Source organism: Halictus rubicundus, chromosome 8 (genome assembly GCF_050948215.1).
Source record: "Halictus rubicundus isolate RS-2024b chromosome 8, iyHalRubi1_principal, whole genome shotgun sequence".
NCBI classification, from domain to species: Eukaryota; Metazoa; Arthropoda; class Insecta; order Hymenoptera; family Halictidae; genus Halictus; species Halictus rubicundus.
The window spans coordinates 8420309-8437999 of record NC_135156.1 but is presented as its reverse complement, the minus strand read 5'-3'; the positions used below and the strand labels follow the sequence as shown (position 1 = coordinate 8437999).

The following is a 17691-nucleotide window of genomic DNA, read 5'->3' as shown; positions in this document are numbered from 1 at the left end:
TTACAAGTTATAGGATGCCGCTTCATTGCCTTGTTAAAAAGATATGTTGTACAGATCAAAAAATTGCAACATCAATTGTGTTAATTCATAAGGTATCATTCATGACGGTATTACAGCGGCAGCTGGATAGATATCCTAACTATTATCACAGATGGAAAGAAGACATTTATCATATTACTATAGCATATATAGAGTGTAACACCATATACGGCATATAATTCAGGAATGGAGTCAATATTTTAAAAGCAGAACAATTACATTAGTTATAAAGACTTTAAAGGTCTTTAAGACATATCAAATAATTATAATACAATAATTTTTAGAAAAGCTAATGACAGTATTAATATATAAATGCATGTCACGATATATACCACTGATGAAGGTGTACACGTAAGATTTGTTAAAAAGCAAATACATTTTACTGATACATTTTTACGAATGTATTTTATTGTTATCCCGATTCTTGAATCTACTATTCAAAGCATTCCCATCTATCATGTTACACACTTTATAGCATTCCAACTTCATTGTATTTACTACCATCTTCAACAAATTATTGCATACTTACATGTTTATCTTTCCTGCTTTAATAAAGATTTTAACTGTATGCTTAACAAAGAACAATTTTACTAATGATTCGCATTTCAATGTTACAATTATGCAGACCAAAACGTACACAAATGTAAAAGGCCGTATTAAATCATTGTTTACTTTTATCATGTATAATTTCAATTATAATACTATGACAATATAGATCGCTCGCATAATATTTCTAAAGACTAAGATTTACATACACGTGTGTTTATGGTTCCCAGTATTGTTCCATTAGTATTTAATGAACTTTATTGTTACATTAAACATAATCTTTTGTTAATAAGCATATACTTAGCAAACAGATTAATAGTTCACTTGTGATAAGAGAGAAAAAAACTATTTTGTTGTTCTAAAACAAAATCTTTAATTTCTAAATACTGTGATGTAATTTCATCCTGTGCCACATAAAAAGCTTGCCTCTGTTATACCGTAAATACTTTCTACTGTTTATTTTAATCGATTTGTTTAGAGTGCACTAAAAAGCGTCATCAAATTGCAGGAACCTTACACAATAAAATATACTAAGTTATCTGTTAATAATATTGATCGCCTCTTGATGGATAAACACTAAATATTAGGTATTTAACACTATTCGGCTCTTATTATGGTAACTCATTAAAAAAATTTGTCCGTAATTACACAATCTCATAACTATACATACATACATACATATACATATGTGTATATACATATATTATATATATAATATTATACACACAATAATATATATATAATGTATATATATACAAATACATATACATATATCAAAAATTTAGATAAAGCTCAGTACATTGAATATTACTTTATCTCCCTCTTTGTATAAATTATGGTATGCAAAGCACAATTAAAAAGCAATTATATTGTGTTGTTTCGTTTTTTCTTGTACTAATTCTTTTGTAAGTAATATAATACAAATAGGTCTTTATATTTTTATGACTGCATTAAGAGCATGCAGCACTGGAAAAAATGTTGCGTATAAAGTTGTTCTCGCTTAATGAACACTACACATTCATAATATTTGCATCCTATATATATATATTGAATGTTACCAGCATCAAAGTATAATTCTATAAGAATACAATCTTCGATGTTGTAATTCAAATACAAAACTTAATAGATTTATAAAACATTGGTGTATTACTTTATATGTCAATTTTGTTGTTGTTCATCACTTTAAATGACATTGACAACAGATCTCATGCTTATACTGTGCTGTTAACAACATTTCTTTTTATGCTGTTTTGTGCTTTTTCTCAGGTTTACTGTTTCACTGATCTGCATAGCTTGTTGTTCCATCCTTTCTTTTTTGGTCCTAAGCACCTGCCGTGTTATTGCCATAAACATCTAAATACAAGAAATTAGTGTAAGCTGAAATTAATTCATTATACTAAAAGAGAACATTACAGTTAAAATTTCGATTACATGCTAGTAGTCAGAGGAAAATTTTGATTCAAGATATTCATTGAATTAAAACTCGGTAAAACAGTTGCCGATTCGTGGCTCTTCATATATATTATGGAGAAACATGTATTAAATGCATTCTAGCACACAAAAATAGAACTGTTACTTACTTCTTGAACATTAATATTGTCTTTAGCAGAAGTTTCAAACAATTGAATTCCCATTTGATTAGCGAATCTTTGTGCATCTTCTGTTAATACCACTTTTTCATTCGGTGAATCATTCTTATTCCCTACAAGTACCCTGTTAACCACATCACAATTTTGTTCGATTTCATGCAACCATCTTTTAACGTTAGCAAAGGAGTCACCACTAGTCACATCATACACAACAATAACACCATGTGTTCCCCTATAGTAAGTAGAAGTTATTGTCCGAAATCGTTCTTGTCCAGCTGTGTCCCAAATTTGGAGCTTTACTCTCTCACCATTTATTTCCACAGTTTGTATTTTAAAGTCCACTCCAATTGTAGTTATATAACTGCCGTTAAAAGTATTATCAGCGAATCTTAAGAGCAACGAACTTTTGCCTACACCTTAAACAAAAATTAAAGAAGAAAATATAATTTAGTAAGTACAATTACAAAATAAAAGTAAAATATTTCTTTTGTACAATAATGTAGTCATTGTGCACTTAAATATCCAAATGCATCATCATATATCATCATTGTTTCACTTTCTGGAACATTTTCCAACTGATACTTAGAGACCCTATGGCCAAAGAATTTATTGTTTCAATTAAACAGTAATACATTCAAAACGAGGTATACACATATACGATATCAGATATTATTCGATTAATTTAGAAAATTACAACATGATAATAATAAATATGTATATATATACATATATATATTAAATTGAGAATATACCAACACTTCTGTTTATGTACACAACTGAAAATAAAAGTACGTGTAAATTGTTGATGCAGAACCAATATTTACTAAAATCTGATGTTTCTTAGCACTGTACGAAATATAATTTTCTGTAAACTCTAATTGTGGTAAATAAATGGCATTTTGCAAATTCTTAATCGAACTATAAGTATCCATAACGCTTTGTTCCTTACGAGTATAATTTTAAAGTTGAACATATTTCACATAAACAAAAAATCGTACACTTACCACTATCTCCTATTATTAGAAGCTTAAATAAATGATCATATTCCCGGGCCATTTTGACATGTATGACGTGCAAGTTTATCAAAGATTCGCTCTCAAAAACAGTTCGGAATATGGACGATACGTTCACTGCACAGTAAATTATTTCGGTTGTACATGGACAGATTGAAAAAAACGAGAAATGTCCGAGTTTGTGCAAATTGCGACAAGGCTCACGGCTTGTCCGAAGTAAAGAACTCTAGTATCAAATCAGCGCCATGTTTATTTCCTGCGATATCAAAATTCATTATCACTATGAAGAAAAAAATTCATTAAAGATGACGCCTACACCATATCAGCTTATAATAATCAACGCGTTTCATTTATTTTAAAGGCTGTATTTTTATGTACGATGTCTGTCCGCTAATGAGAATTATTCATCGAAAGAAAATAATATTTAAGAAAATGATCATCATTAAATAAATCATATTGAAACGTTACAAATATTGAATCATCGTGTAAACTAAAGTACCGATCGGTTACTGTACGCAATCATTTAATTTCATTTAATACGATATTACCGTCTTTCACTATTAAAACAGGTATATTCGTAAAATATGGTTAGAAAAATATACTTGGCTTTCATATGTTCTATGATCTACATGAAACGTATTTTCTTAAATACCAAATAAAGTAATAAATAAATACCAAACAAGTATAAATTTTATTCATTTCTGATTGGTAGATCGTAATGATGGCGTCCATTTTACCAATTAGAAATCAGAACATAGCTAAATTACTTTCTGCTGATATGTAAATAGCGGGTACAATGAAGTAGCAAAAGTACTAGAGTTTTTTCTTATTATTGTCACATAATTCGGGAAACTGAGCGCATTGTTGCCAAACATGACATTATTTCCTATTGGCTAGCAAATCTGTAACATCTTATGGTCAGAAACAAAGAGCAGTACTACTGGATTGCACTGGATACACCGAAGATGGTAGGGACAAGAATGCGACGTTAAGAAAGTAGAAAACATGTGACATTAACGAGGCAAAACTGTATTTCCCCGCAATCTTATAAACGAATTCTTATTTTTTACATCAAATTTGAAAATTCAGCACTTTAAATAAAAGAATTTTATTTATAATTTAAAAGGCTAGAACCAGAGCGGAAATGAGAGTGCTCACACCCGGCATTTCAATGCCTCCAGTATAGTACTGCACCCTAATCTCATTTTTCAGCATGAATCAGAACGCGATCATTTTTAGCTTATTTCCTCTCGGCAAGAATCGGTTAAAATTTGCAAGCATTTACTGTCGGCTACTATAAATAAAAAGAATGCGTGAGGAGATTCTCTACAGAGAGAATCTAAACAGTCGTAATCTGATTCGTTGACGTTGTCACTTCGACCAATAGCAAAATTACGTCCGCCTAACAACCAATCAGATTCGCGTTCCTTCTATGTGACTTCTTTCCAGTCGTGCAAAACTTAGAAATAGGTAGTGTACAACTTGTGATTCTAACCTCCTCCAAATTTTTAAAAATTTTGTGTATGTGTGGTTTTTTGAACAATTTTCTATGCTATTTTTATATTGTATTGACATTGATTCTGTTTTTTAAAGCAGAAAATCGATAATATACATCGTTATTGAAATAATTCAAATTTCGAATAATTGCATTTTATGTTTCATGATAGAATTCTAAGTGTTTTGTTAATTTCGAATAATCATAAACAAGAAAATGTCAGGACCAATGGTATTGTGCCAGTTATGGATGGGTGGAGTAAGTAAAAGTTACCTATTTAAAAAAAAAATACACATCTTATTATTATAAAACTAATTTTAGAGTTGTGCTTTAATTCTTCTGTTACACATTTTGTAATGATTGTTTTAGTTAGAACCATACATGACAGAAAGTTTTATAATGAATGCCTTTCACAAAATGGGAGAACAACCGCAAACTGTTAAAGTAATGAGGAATCGCTATACGGGTGAACCAGCAGGATATTGTTTTGTACACTTTCCAACTGATGAAATGGCACTCGATGCAATGCATAAATTAAATGGCAAAGTGATACCTGGTTCTAATCCGGTAAGAATCACGTATTTACATTACTACAACATTAAATAATGTAGCAACAATTTTTTTTATTTATTTTCTAATTTCATATTGATTTCACATTTTAGGCTGTAAGATTTCGATTAAATCATGCTAGCACAACAGGCAAACCAGCAGCGGAAAGAGAATTCAGTATTTGGGTTGGAGATTTGTCAACAGATGTAGATGACTACTCTCTATACAGAGCATTTGCAGCAAAATATAATTCAATTAGAACCGCAAAAGTAATTTTGGACAGCTCTGGTTTTAGTAAAGGATATGGTTTTGTCAGATTTGCTAATGAAGAAGAACAAAAAAATAGTTTAGTTACCATGAATGGATACAGAGGACTAGGAACAAAATCACTAAAAATTTGTAATGCTGTCCCTAGACCTTGGAATAAAATATCAGGGTATACAAAATATCTGCTCATCATTTGTATTCAATCGATGGGAATTATAGAATATATTTGAAATTTAATTTTGTTTTGTTACTTCAGGTCTACTCCGCCGCAATCGTCGTCTGATTATCCAGCATCAAACATAAATTCAGATGCTTATAATTATTATGATACATCATCGTATTGGAACAGCTACAGTGCGTGGCAACAGGGTTATTATGAAAGCGAACCTACATCCGATGGATATAACAGTTATATATCAGATCAGAAACCTGAAGAAGATGAATTAGAACTAATTGGTAAGAACATCTCTACCTGTTTTGCAATAAATGTACAACCATGTTGCGCCTATGCAATTTATTCTTAGAACATACCAAATTATCACTTCTTTTACTATTTTCCAGAACATTCCGTTCCTGTAGATATCGATAAACTTAATAGAGAAATAATAGAACAAGACTATAATTTGTGGGATGCATTGGAAAGTTCAAAGTGGATACCGTGTGACACATTAGAATTATGTTATTAAAGTATCATATTTAAATTCCATATTCATTCATTATTTTATTAATCGTTTAAATCAATTTTCCATTCGCGTACAAAAGTCATACTAAAAAACCATTTTCATCTAAAAAATTATAAAAAAAATAAATAAAATTTTACAGTTTATATATTTTCTGTATATTTTAAGTAAATATTATGTACAAATTTAATATGTACAAAAACTATATTTGTTCGCACATAAACCAACATGATAATTTAATATTCGTTTAATGGAATTAATCAAATATATACAGGATGTTTCATGATACATGAGCAAAACTTCAGCATTGTATAAACTTATGGTAAGTGATGGGCTTTTAATTATATAAAACACGAGCTAATAGTATTTGCATACGAGCTAATAGTATTATTTATGTAAAAACATTTCATTGTAATTATTAGAAAAGGACATATTTATGATAATTTTAGTCTATATCGTTTCATACAAAATTTATTTTCTACTGCTTTGAAAACTTTCTGTGCAACATAGGAAATATTACTATATTGCATAATTATAATATAGCGTATCGATAGTGAGATGAAAATAATAATAATTATGACTATCAATCAAGTATGTGATAATATATTAGTTTATGAAAAATGACTTGTATTTTTAAATATTATATACCTTGAAAAATTATTTATACTTGATTATTCAGGCTCTTCTTTGATTATAACTGATTCTGTATCTGTTAATGTAGTTGTTACGGTTGCTAAAAGTTCTGGTGGTAAATTTACGTCTGTCGCGGATTGTTGCTCGACATTTTCTGAAGAGTTAACATTGGAACTAACCATATAAACTTGTAAAACACTTTTACCGGGCTCCTCTGGCGATTCTTTTGATAAAATAACTAAAGATCCAGGTTCCACATGATTAATATTTGGTATGACTGTTTTAACCGAATTTACGTAATTAGTTTCCGAATGAGTATTATCCATATCTCTTGTAGTATTTTTTGACGATGTTGTATCTTCCTGGTCACTTGAATCATAATTTAATCTTTCATTATCAAGTGTATTTATGTCTGGTCCTTGCAACTTTTTCACTTTTGGTAGTCTTCCCGATCTAGTTGGTCGTACATGATAAATTTCCGTATCACTATCAAAACCTGAACATACACTTAATGATTCAACATCTTCCGTTTCAATTGGTAGTACTTCTGACGTTTTCTTCTCGTCCTTCATTTTTTTACGTTTTTTTGTGTGTGCTTTTTTAAGAGATTGTTGATATTCATCACCTTCTATATTTTCATTCTGCACCGTTGAATCTGAACACTCTTCTTCATCCGATGCATCCATTTCTGCAATACTAGTTGCTACAATTCCTGAAAGTATTAATTATAATTTTATATTAAATTTTTTTAAATTATTTGATTTGATTTAATTTCATTTTGACTTACTGCATCTTCGTTTTCTATCGACTTTTTTAATTTTTTCCCTTGACTCCTTATACTTTCGTTTTTCTTGTATAGTAGAATCTTCTTTTTCAGTATTGTCCAACGAAGCTATAAATATAAATTAGATTTATAATTTAGACGGTAAACATATAAAATTATAGATTACAAAACTTACCCAATGATTTTTCTAGTAATTCAATATCAAATTCTTGGTGATATTCAAGAGCTTTTTCTATTAAATTTCTATTTACTTTTTCTTCCTTCTTAAATTTGATTTTAATTTCCTGGCGTGTTCTATTTGGAAAAAGGCTTTGCATCAATAGAAAGTCAGTGCCAACTGTATTTAGTGCTCTATAAAATTTTAGAGTTTCCCATTTGGGCCATTCTTTACTTTTCTGACGTTTTTTATAGAATCCACCACCAGTATCATCATCAATGATAGCTTCCTTGGCTAATATTTCACGATTCTTTTTTGCATTGGTTTGCTCTATGACAAGGCTTTGTTCGTCTATTATTAGTTGACCATCTGGTCCGACTTTTACTTGTGGTACAGGCATTGCTGATGACGGATCATCTTCATTTTCTTCTTTTTCTTCTTCTTCTTGAAGTTCATCAGATCTGAAAAATTGAACAATTTTCCAACATTTTTTTATGTTAACTCGAGAACTATTAAGCTTTTTAGTTAATAAGATACTCACTGGCAAGTTGAAAGTTTTCTTGCTGCTGTTTCAGATTCCTTAGCTTTCTTCATAGGATTTGTAACAGGATTGTAATATATTAAATCATACATAGTAAGTTTGCTTCTATCTGGTATCTTGTTCTCATGTTTCAAATTAAATTCTCTTCTAGCGTCAGCTAATTTTCTTGCAGATTCAGAAACTAAGACACGTCTTTTTTGACCTGCTTTCGATTTAGTTAAATTAGATACTTTAGTGTTATTAACAACTGTGTCTTTAACAATTTCTGCTGTCTGAACTAAATCGTTCTTTGTATGACTGACAGTGCTACAATTTGTTCTCTTGCTATCATCTTCTGACTCGCTTGCACTAGCTCCACTTCCTTGTATGCTATTTCTCCTTACTCTACCACCACTGTCTAATTTAGGTGTTGGCCTCATGAAACTCAATCGGTTTTGTGATAATTTTATAGGAGAACCTAGATATTACAAACTATCAATAATTTCTATACTTGTAGACTATAGCTTGTTACTTTAATATTAATATTATTATATTTATTATACTGTCTATCTAACTTACCAAGTTGTGTTGTATTTGTGTTTTCTGAAGGTTGTATAATTTCTTTTTTGGAATCATCAGAACTTTGTTTAGTGTCAATCTTGCACGAAAAATTTTGATTGCTTGTTTCATTTTGTATTTGTTTTGTTGTTATTGTGATTTCCTGTGATTCTGTTTCTTGAAGATTGTTCTCTGAAATTTGTTGTTGAGATACTGAAGAAGTCTCATCAACTTCATTGTTCGGTTTCTCAGTGCAATCAGTTGTAGTTGTAGATTCTGTGATAGTATTTTCTTGCGTTGTTTTCCGTCTTGTTGGAACAGTAACTGTAGCCTTTATTCGTGCCCGTTTCATTTTGTCAATATACACAAGAAATAAGAACTACAAATATTTAAAATACACTTTTTAAATAAATAGCGTTTGTTAACCTTAACCTGCATATAGAGTTTTGATATTTATTTGCTTACCAGTAATAACTCGCAACGCGCATAAAAAATAGTAATAATGTAGTAAGTATTTGCTATGCGTCAGTGTAACATTTCTTTACGTATTTTAATTCTTTACCGATTACAGTAACAAAATTGTTTGGTTGCTAACATCATTGGCATCATATTAATCGATTATTATATAGTTTTATAGTCTGTCAAACTATGTAAACCATTATTTATAATTACGAACATTTGTGGTATTTATAAAATAATAATAATAGTGACATATTTTGTATGTCAGTAGAAAACAGATTTCCACTTTGCTCACGTTAGGTCAATATGTTTCAATATTCGTATACGATTTCGTAGCCATCTGTGTATGTTCTTGCTGATTTCTGGCCCTCTATACTCTATACACATTTCTTCAACTTTAAACTCCACGAATCGAATGATGTGAATATGTACAGTTAAGAACAAAAGTATTGGCACACTTGGTTTTTAATTATAAAAATACAAACGCATATGAATAAAAGAAAAAATGCAATATTTAATATTTAATTTTAGAGTATCACAACTTTTATATGGGTTAATTACAAAACAAAAGTATCGTGACACTTATAAGTTGATAGTATATTATTACTATTTATTTTATACAACTAATATTTCAAGTGTAATCCCTTATTGTTTATAACAATTTCAATCTGTCCGGAATGATATGCACTCATTTTTTTGTAGTTTCTGGGCTTGTTTTCTTCCATTCTTTTTTGTTTTGTAATTATATACCGGGTATATCAGATAGCCAAATTTGCAATTTCAGAAAATCAAATTTGCAGCAGACGTTAATCAAAATTGCCACCAAATCTGTTACGCCATCTTGCAACTCCTGCCACTTCAATTTCAATTTTTATTAAGTAGGAATTATTCAATAAATTTATTTCATTGGGTAGACAAAAATAAAAATGAATAATGAATAATAGACGCTGTTAGCGCTCTTTAAACCTATACGAATAGCGTTTGAATTGTATTGAGAACAGAATATATTAAGATACTAATCTTCATCTGTCATACTAACTAATCTTGATCTTAATCTAAGTTTGTGACCTTAGTCAAGGTATACTCATAGGTCCGGTAGGGATGTTCGATTCTCCGAAAAGAATCGCTTCTTCGGCATTTGGCAGTCGATTCTACCAAAAAATCGTAATCAAAGAATCGATTCTGCAAGAATCGACCTCTTTTTTTACTACATTTACTAGTAAATAGTTGCTAGTAGTATCAAGTAGTATGTAGAGTAGCAAGTAGCAGAGAGAATATATATTTTAAAATTAAGATATTAAAATATTGTGTTTTTTCTTTAATTAAATGCGTTTGTATAATTGAAAACCAAGTGTACCAAACTTTTGTTCCTAACTGTATGTATATTATATATTGTTTGAATCTATAGCTTGTATTATGAAAAATGATACATAATAAACTTTCAATATGCTCAGTATAAAGTAATTAATAATGAAATCATATATGATTTTGCTTCCTAAGCGCCTTAATTTTCCTTTTAATGTTATCCTTTTGTAGATATGGCAACGATATTGATTTTTGTTACACCGATCCTATAAAGTTGTAGGCATCTTCAAAACATTTATATTAACAATATGTGGCAAGACAATGAAGTTCGATTTGATATTTCTTACAAGTAATATTTTTTGCGTTTTTAATGTACTGTTTCAATATATATTAGTTCACCGAGTCTCATAATAGTTGGTGATCATATATTTTTAAATTTTCAAAATATTTTGTTACAACATATATATATTGTTCATTTTTTTGAGTAAATAAAAAAATTCGCGCTTGTAGTTTGGCAAGATATTTTAATTTTATATGATTTACTAAAAAATTATTAATCTTAAAACCGCATTTATATCATCAAAAGAACGGCAATAGATGAACCACATATAAAATATTACAAAGAAGAACTAATATTTATATATCATTTGAAATTTGATTTAGCTTGATTCAGTTACGATTGGGAGAGTTTGCTGCTGATAAACTTGATTTAATTGAAGACACCAAAGGGAATGCAGGCGATAGTGGAAGACTTATAGTAACAAATCTCAGAGTAATATGGCATTCATTACATCTTCCTCGAATCAATCTAAGTACTGTCACATAGTATATTTGAACTTTTCTATTAATAGTTGTGAAAATTAGTAAGATTATTTTTCATAGGTATTGGATACAACACGATCATTGCTGTGAATTCTAAAACTGTCCATAATGTCAGTATATATTTGAGTATAATATAATATTTATTACTTATACAAATTAATTAAAACAAATAATTTTTGTAGTTACAAGGAAAACATACACAAGCTCTATATATTTTAGCTTCTTTTCGAAACTGCAGATACGAATTTATATTTACAAATCTAGGTTCAAAAAGCACAAGACATTATACATCCGTCATTGGCATATACAGGTATATTTTCTGTGTTATACTTCAAATATTTTCTTGGTAGATAATGTAATGCATAATTCCTTGTATTAAGTTTTTGTATTTTGGGTTACTGTAATATATAAATATATACTTTCTTTTAAATATAATATTACAGAGCTTACACTTCATCAAAGATTTATCGAGAAATTAAGTTAAGAAGTGGTATAATTAATGAAAATCAACTGACTTTACTGCCACAAGAAACTGTTCATTCTACTTTGCAGGATATTTGGAATCTATCGCTAGAACAGGTGAAACATTTATTTTTTACACATATGAATTGTACTACTCCTAAAACACGAAATATTATAACTTGTTTTGTTAGGGAAATATTGGAACTTTCATTGTAACAAATATACGTTTAGTATGGTTTGCCGATATGAATTATCAATTCAACATATCAATTCCATATTTTACAATAGCAAGTGTAAGTACATACTGAAATATACTATTAGTGTACAAAGAAGATTTTAATAATTTTTAGTTTTCTAACAGATTACAATTAAAAATTCAAAATTTGGTCCAACTTTAGTAATTGTAAGTACAGAATCTACAGGAGCATACATATTAGGCTTTCGAGTTACCCCCCTTGAAAAGCTCCATATTTTATACAAAGAAGTTTCAACATTGTTCAAAACGTTTGAAAAATGTCCAATTTTTGGTGTAGATTATACATTTGAACATGAGGTAATATTACGTACACAAACTCATTTTTACTTAATAATTATTTAATAACTTATTACAGGCACCTTTACAACGAGAAGTAAATATAGAACAATATTCTGAAAAAGAAGACAATCAAATAGAAAATTTAAACATTTTTGGTTATTATTTCTCTGAAGGAATAAATCAACGTAAACCCAATATTTCAGATTATTTAGGGATTGCTGCGGAAAAACCTAACGAAACTAGTACTTTGCAAAATATATGGGAGCTTATACCTCAAAGTTAGATGTATCATTTACTGTGTATATTATACACTGTATAAAATTATGAGAATTACGAAGTTCTAGGGATACTTTAAAGGAAAATAAAAACAACAATGTAAATAAGGTTCATTGTGATTGTTTTGAATGTATCTATATATTAATAGAAATTAATCTACTAAGCAGTATTGCACAAATATTGAACATTTCAGAAAAGAAAAATATGATTTCACTTTTGTAAAAAACGTTTTATATTCTTAAAACACAATTTTAAATATACTTTAGCATTTCGTTTTCTAAAAAGTCAACAGCTACAAAGAATTAATAAAAAAATAGATAATTAGAAGTAAAGTATATTAATATTCTACAATACAGCATTGAATAAGTCTTCAGATATTTAGTTGCAATTTTATGCCACTTTTCAAATTTTTTTAAAAATTTAACTCGGTCTACAATCCAAAGGTAGCATAATTGACTGATTTTGTTGTTCATTGCCATCTTCATTATGTTCAGCTTGCTGACTAGGAAATCTATATCCCATATTCATGAGCATTACTTCAAATGGATCTGTGTTCATCCGTATTTGATTTGCGGCTGCAGCATCTTCTAAATTCTGGATTTTTCTGTCGTTAATACTACCATCCTATATTAAGTACAGAATATGGTATGTTATTATTCATCAAATTACTTTATTTGCGATTTTTTCAATAATTATGACAAATACCTCGGGCAATGGGCTCCATAATCTGATTACTGGATCAATACCACTAGTAGCTAACAAACATGTTGACGGATGAGGTTGGAGACAATTTACAATTCGTTCGTCTCCTCTTAGTACGCGAATAATATTCGTAGTACTACGATCCCAAATAAAAAAAGATCCATCATCTGATCCTGCTACAATATATTGACCATTGCTTAAAGGAAAAATTGATAGTCATCAATATATTGTAAATATTAAACATGATTGTTTAATTATTAGTAAAATATATGCTTACTTTCCAAAGAAATTAGCCTCTTTTATATCAGTTGTAGTGTTACAGTGTCCACAAAATCTCATTTTGTAATCAATCGTATTATGTCGCCATTCTTTTTCATATCCAGATATTTGAAACATTGGCTGACTCGTAGTATTATCTCTACCTGATTCCATAATAATAATAATAATAAACAAAACCTTTTTTAATTTAGAGTATACATATAATGTAAAATAATAATGATATAAAATGTTATCTTAAAACATACCAGAATCTATAGCTTCTTTTATATCCATTCTTAATGCTTTACACGCCGAATTAGATGCATATTCAGGAAATTTTTGTTGAAATTCTTTAAGTACTTTATCAGCTTCTGTTGCCTGATCTAAGTCAAATAGACAACGCGCCAGTCTAAAAACACACATCTAATACTCTATACTTTACTCAGTAAATGAAATATTATAGTATTAATATAATTGATACCTAAAACGTGCTTTAACATGTCCTGGATCAAGGAGTAATGTTGTTTGACAGTCTTTAAGAGCTGCGTAGATATCACCATCCCTACAAATCAAATAAAATGTTAGTAAGATTTTTACTTTTTTCTATTATTCGAATATACGATACAATAATTAAAAGTCCATACCAAGTTCGTTTCATATACGCTGCAGCTCTATTAGCATAAAGCACAGCTGCTGTAGGACAGTAACTAATTGCCTTATCATATAAAGTAATTGCCAACACATAGTTCTGTTGCTCAAAACACTTATTAGCCTAATAAGAAAATCATATTCATTCCGATCCATTCTATTTCATATTTAATTTAGCAAATTCAATTGGTCAACTTACTTCATATTTTAATTTTTCAACATGAGGTGGCAAAACTTTTACATTTTTCTTAGCATACTCTATGCTGTCCTCGTTATTTTTGCTTGTGTAGCACGACTTTCCAAAGTCCCCTATAATTACAACATTTAATAATTACTTTGAATTAATTTCATTAAATAGTTAGTAAACATTAATGTTAATAGTTACCCGTATAAGTATGTGTAGTATAACCAAAGCATGTCTTTACATTTTTTGGATTGTTGATATCAAATAAATAAATTTGTTCCCCACCCATGTTAACAAGAAGTTCATTTCCATCAGCACTGAAGGTTAAGTATGTAGTAGTAATACTCCTATTATTGTCACGCTGTCGAGACTGCAGATGGCCTGCTCAATATCAAACATTAACAGTCTCTGTTAAAGCAATCATGCTACATATAATGAAAGAGGAAGATAAAGGTTAAAGGAGTTGCGTATGCTATCTCCGATCGTACGAACGAACCCGCGATAAAATACTGAGCGCAACCCAATGGTATATTCTCATCTGGATCTCCTTCACCAGCAGCACGACGTAAAGCTGCATGTCCTCTCTCCCAGTCACTGCGTGGAGTAGAGATAATAGGCACCTATGAAAATTGCAAAAATTATCAACATTTATTGTGTACCAGAAATAAACAAGTTTTAGAGCTAATTACCTGAGAAAGCTTAATCATCCTGCGATCGTACATTCGTACATATGCATCACCAGCTCCAACAGCTATTAATTCTGGTCGTTTTGGATTCACAGTGACACATTTAGCTTCCGCGTATCGACCCATATGATTGTAAAGATTTATTAATACAGTATTAGATCCATTACTTTTGCAAGTATGTGGAGCACGAATATCATATTGTAGAATAAGACCATCTTCTGCAGCACTCCAAAATAGGAAAGGAACAGTAGATGCAGTACCAATACGTTTGACACGGCCCATATGACAATTGCATATAAGCAAAGGTTCAGCAAGTGTTAAATCTCGAACTCGTACCTTGCTATCTCCAGCACCTGACACCAGTATGCTGTCATTTGATTTTGGCATGAACTAAAACATGTGTACAATTGAAAACATTATGACTACTCTAGGAAAAGTTAAGCTTTACATGTTATCACATTACCTTAACGGAAAATATGTTTCCATAATGACCCGTATGTAGTACTAATTTCTTTTCATATCGAAACGGATCCCATAAGATGATATTCATATCATCAGATGCTGAGGCAAGAATTCTGAAAGAAACAATTAATTATCTCTATTATATAAAATAATTTAAGTAATTTTTTGTTCTTTCTTATTTTTTTCGTGAACAATATTTTTATCTTATTTATTCAGAAATGCTTACTGTCCACTTTCGTTCCATTCTAAACAATTTACACATCCTGTATGCCCAACTAATTCTTTCTCTAATCCTAATCGAGAAATCAAATTTTCTGTAACATGTAAATTCTGAGAGACTGTATAAGCTGCAGAATCCTAAAAAAGTATCAAAAGAATTCAAATAAAATATAAATGAATCAATAATTATCTAATGCAAGGAAACATACCTGTATTTCACGTTGCCGTACCAAATCCAGAACTCTATAATCTTTATCATATACATTAAGCATTTCTATACTTATTTTATGTAACGTCTTACTATATTGAGAAACTTAAATATTTTCTGGAAATCACAAAATACAAATTACTTCTATAAAGCTTACAGAAAAATTAATAAAATGAAGAAAGTATAAATATAATTATCGTGTACAAAATAATTCATAGATCCATATAACTGTACTGTATTACAAAAGGAAGAAAATAATTTGTGAGAAAAGTTAATATAAATCTACAGCACAAATCAATGCATTATAAATATAAATTGTATTGCAACAATAATTAAAGAAACCTGTGTTTCATAAATATACTGTCAAAAATTATTAAAACCTACATGTTTGATCAAAGATTTTTTGCATTTTACTGCGACATTACCAATTCTTATACTTTATCAATTTGTAAAATGTATCGATTAAACTTAAAAACATAATAATGCAGGTTTACTTATTTCAATAAACATGCAATACAAATTTATTGCAAATACATTTTATTTTCGGCTAAAACTTATTACCAGAACGACCTTTTCTGAATTTATTATCAAATTTGATGACTATTTTTATCATTCTACAGAATTTGTAACTATTAATTATTATTCTATAACGTTGAAAATTTTTTCATTATGAAAATTTGTTCTATGTTGAACTTACGTTTAATATTCGATACAGTCTTTCGTAGTTTCATCACTCATTAAAAATTATACATCTGTTGTTTCTCGTTGACATTTTTCTCGTTTAAGAATTCATCATTCTTGCAATTTAATTAAATTTTGGTTCCATAAACATTGAAATATATACATATGCACACATGCATACGTGTATGTATTCTTGTTGCAAAAACTTGTCCATGGTATTGCAAATGTAGGAATGGCACTAGTTGTGCTTTAACTTTCAATTGGTGGACTGCATGTCACTATCGCACTCTCTTAATTGAAGTTTGAAATTTCAATGTTTGCTCACATTAACACATTATAAATAAATAAAGAGGTGGCTCGTGTTTCACACGTAGTTTTAGTACGTAATCGTTAATAAATTATGTATATTTCGACAATACATGTTATTTTTAAATACTTTAAAAATGTTAATATTTAACATAATAATAATTTTCAACTACCAACAAACTGCAGGTAATTTAAAAACATTCGATACAAAAAAAAGCTGACTACTATTGACTATTAAACATAGTTGACAATAAAATGTTTGATTCACAACTATCGATATTTTATTTCAGGTAAGAGCGTATTGTTTGCAATCTGGCCAAATATATATCCAACTCGTTTAATTTTGCAAATTCCCTAGAGGCGTATACATACTGATACATACAGAGAGAGGATATCCTCTCTGATACACATACAACTCGAAACTTGCTTGGTTCCGTCCAGAGTCGCCTGATCAGGGGAATTGACTCGAATTGAGGGGAAAAAAGTTACCCTCTCTCTGTCAGTACCAGATATAAGTCACGCGACATTGTGACACATCTACGACAGAGCACTGATATATATATATCAGTGACGACAGAGACGAAACTTGTCACGTGACCGGGCCGTGCCGGTAGCATGAGAAATAGCGTCATAGAAGGGGAAGATAGA

General features: G+C 29.7%; 5 protein-coding genes across 9 annotated transcripts; 2 read left to right on the top strand and 3 right to left on the bottom strand.

The window, feature by feature from the left end:
- Window positions 1-456: 456 nt before the first annotated feature.
- Rab35 (RAS oncogene family member Rab35) lies at window positions 457-4005 on the bottom strand. Of its 2 annotated transcripts, XM_076792613.1 has the most exons (4): window positions 3863-4005; window positions 3179-3443; window positions 2166-2590; window positions 457-1938 (listed from the first exon to the last, which is right to left on the bottom strand). In XM_076792613.1, exons 2-4 carry the CDS (start codon window positions 3228-3230, stop codon window positions 1810-1812), a joined length of 606 nt encoding a protein of 201 aa, XP_076648728.1. In that variant the 5' UTR covers window positions 3231-3443; window positions 3863-4005; the 3' UTR covers window positions 457-1809. The 2 variants fall into 2 exon arrangements, with proteins under 2 accessions (XP_076648728.1, XP_076648727.1); XM_076792612.1 differs by lacking the exon at window positions 3863-4005 and having other exon boundaries at window positions 3179-3663.
- Window positions 4006-4595: 590 nt separating this feature from the next.
- Secp43 (tRNA Selenocysteine associated protein) lies at window positions 4596-6370 on the top strand. 2 transcript variants are annotated; one of them, XM_076792609.1, is made up of 6 exons: window positions 4596-4708; window positions 4855-4940; window positions 5052-5249; window positions 5345-5667; window positions 5755-5954; window positions 6060-6370. In XM_076792609.1, the coding sequence occupies exons 2-6, from the start codon at window positions 4899-4901 to the stop codon at window positions 6182-6184; spliced, it is 888 nt and encodes a 295-aa protein (XP_076648724.1). In that variant the 5' UTR covers window positions 4596-4708; window positions 4855-4898; the 3' UTR covers window positions 6185-6370. The 2 variants fall into 2 exon arrangements, with proteins under 2 accessions (XP_076648724.1, XP_076648726.1); XM_076792611.1 differs by lacking the exon at window positions 4596-4708 and having other exon boundaries at window positions 4723-4940.
- A 118-nt stretch (window positions 6371-6488) lies between these two features.
- Window positions 6489-9834, bottom strand: Bdp1 (transcription factor TFIIIB component B'' homolog Bdp1). Of its 2 annotated transcripts, XM_076792607.1 has the most exons (7): window positions 9585-9834; window positions 9296-9476; window positions 8852-9209; window positions 8294-8750; window positions 7771-8213; window positions 7599-7703; window positions 6489-7523 (listed from the first exon to the last, which is right to left on the bottom strand). In XM_076792607.1, exons 3-7 carry the CDS (start codon window positions 9180-9182, stop codon window positions 6850-6852), a joined length of 2010 nt encoding a protein of 669 aa, XP_076648722.1. In that variant the 5' UTR covers window positions 9183-9209; window positions 9296-9476; window positions 9585-9834; the 3' UTR covers window positions 6489-6849. The 2 variants fall into 2 exon arrangements, with proteins under 2 accessions (XP_076648722.1, XP_076648723.1); XM_076792608.1 differs by lacking the exons at window positions 9296-9476; window positions 9585-9834 and having other exon boundaries at window positions 8294-8764; window positions 8852-8984.
- Window positions 9835-10825: 991 nt separating this feature from the next.
- On the top strand, window positions 10826-12696 carry Bbs5 (Bardet-Biedl syndrome 5 protein). 2 transcript variants are annotated; one of them, XM_076792242.1, is made up of 8 exons: window positions 10826-10943; window positions 11258-11406; window positions 11477-11526; window positions 11599-11726; window positions 11860-11995; window positions 12070-12171; window positions 12240-12431; window positions 12490-12696. In XM_076792242.1, the coding sequence occupies exons 1-8, from the start codon at window positions 10903-10905 to the stop codon at window positions 12694-12696; spliced, it is 1005 nt and encodes a 334-aa protein (XP_076648357.1). In that variant the 5' UTR covers window positions 10826-10902. The 2 variants fall into 2 exon arrangements, with proteins under 2 accessions (XP_076648357.1, XP_076648356.1); XM_076792241.1 differs by having other exon boundaries at window positions 11459-11526.
- Window positions 12697-12903: 207 nt separating this feature from the next.
- On the bottom strand, window positions 12904-16908 carry Adp (WD and tetratricopeptide repeats 1). Its single transcript, XM_076792239.1, has 14 exons — window positions 16754-16908; window positions 16058-16173; window positions 15856-15986; window positions 15631-15742; window positions 15171-15557; window positions 14978-15101; window positions 14683-14862; window positions 14497-14606; window positions 14294-14421; window positions 14131-14211; window positions 13916-14058; window positions 13669-13813; window positions 13395-13587; window positions 12904-13313 (listed from the first exon to the last, which is right to left on the bottom strand). The coding sequence occupies exons 2-14, from the start codon at window positions 16118-16120 to the stop codon at window positions 13110-13112; spliced, it is 2001 nt and encodes a 666-aa protein (XP_076648354.1). The 5' UTR covers window positions 16121-16173; window positions 16754-16908; the 3' UTR covers window positions 12904-13109.
- Between the last annotated feature and the right edge of the window lie 783 nt (window positions 16909-17691).